Source organism: Camelina sativa, chromosome 18 (assembly GCF_000633955.1).
Source record: "Camelina sativa cultivar DH55 chromosome 18, Cs, whole genome shotgun sequence".
NCBI classification, from domain to species: Eukaryota; Viridiplantae; Streptophyta; class Magnoliopsida; order Brassicales; family Brassicaceae; genus Camelina; species Camelina sativa.
In genome coordinates this window covers 3,867,323-3,868,831 of record NC_025702.1, presented here as the reverse complement: position 1 = coordinate 3,868,831, position 1,509 = coordinate 3,867,323, and the positions used below count along the sequence as shown (strand labels likewise).

Genomic DNA, 1,509 nt, shown 5'->3' with positions numbered 1-1,509 from the left:
GATATGTTTGGTATAGCTTAGCGACGTTGTCTGTTGATAACAATTGTTAAGCAGATTCAAACTAATAAGATACAGTAGTCTTCAAAGGCAAATATCGTATTAAATAAAAAAAGGCTATGGTGTTTGCTTAAATAAAATAGCAACCAAACATAACCATAACCACAAAAATGGTTTACCTTGGAAATCAAACGTAACTGCCCACATGTTTGAATATTTTGCTTCACCAGCTTTTCCTTCAACACAGAACCTACACCAGGTAGTGTCCCGACTGGAAGCTGATCCAAGAAATCCTCTACCTGCCGAAATGGCAGACACTATCAGTTAACTGAAATTAATATAAAAGGGCTTCTGCAATCAACAGACTAACCACAGCTCATACTTCTATTTGTTACGAGTCAGAAACGAACAATATACCCAAAAGATAGAAGGCTGTTTATAGAAAGTACCTTCTCAGCAGAGATATAAAGTTGGCCGGATGGTTTAGCAACTCTGGTAGCAAGACGAGCCATCAGCATAGTACCACCTATCCCAGCACTTGCGCTGCATCCAGTAGTCTCAAGGATCTCATTCCTTATTGTCGAGGCTAAAAATTCGGGTTCTACATCGCTCAAATCAGAGACATCTAAAAACGCTTCATCGCAGCTTAGTGCCTAAACTCCATAAAACAAACATAAATGTTAACAATCCTTTTTGGGAGCGATTCAACCTTCCCGAACGCAGCAAAGCCTTACCTCGGCCCATCCTACCGCATCGAAATCGAAAGAAAGATAAAGAGTGTCCAAATACCAAATTCACACTAACTGAAAAAATATCTTTTGGAGGCTGACCTGGACTTTTCTGCAATGCCTATGCAAGATGTCATAAAACTGATCAGCTACCTGCAATTGAGTTACAATGTCAAACAAGCTGGACCAACGTGACAACATACAATAGACACTCGACTCTAAAATGTACCTCTTCATAGGCTTCAAAGTTGTAAGGAACAATAACAAGCTGGGGACAAAGGTCTTTTGCATGTCTTACAAACATACCTGCCTTCACTCCTAGATAAAGAAATGACATTAAATTAGTACAAAAACAGAAAGGTCAGGACCCGAGTACAACCAAGCTTAAGAGAGATTACTTTCGTAGAAGACAGACCATAAGCCCGAGCTGGATAATTTGCAGAGGAAATTTCAGCCGTTCCTTTTGGATTATCTGAGTGACATACAGCTACCGGCTTGTCGTGTAATTCAAGACGGTTCTTGATTACCACTGACACAAAGAAGCAATCCTGGAAATATATCACAGAATCAAATAACTAGAATGCAACAAAAGAAAGTCAGAACAAAAATGCAATCCTAGAATAACAAACTTCAATCATATTTTACACTCTCTTTTATGGGCAGTTTCATGCTTAAACGCCTAGCTATTGTGATGCTGGAAAATGCAGAATTGAAGAAGTGACCACGGATTTCTTTTGATTTCCTTACTTTTAGAAAGCAGCAGATAAAGAAAACAGCCTAGATT

The 1,509-nt window shown here is 39.0% G+C and overlaps 1 protein-coding gene across 1 annotated transcript in view; it reads right to left on the bottom strand.

Annotated features, from left to right (window-relative positions):
- The window catches only part of LOC104763119 (DNA repair protein REV1-like), a 9,227-nt gene that overhangs the window by 4,848 nt on the left and 2,870 nt on the right, over nt 1-1,509 (bottom strand). Inside the window, exons 3-7 of the mRNA XM_019240029.1 lie at nt 1,141-1,300; nt 955-1,043; nt 828-878; nt 447-650; nt 177-296 (exon numbers count right to left, since the gene is read on the bottom strand). Of these exons, the coding sequence (XP_019095574.1) occupies nt 177-296; nt 447-650; nt 828-878; nt 955-1,043; nt 1,141-1,300 (624 nt within the window). The remainder of the gene's footprint in view (nt 1-176; nt 297-446; nt 651-827; nt 879-954; nt 1,044-1,140; nt 1,301-1,509) is intronic.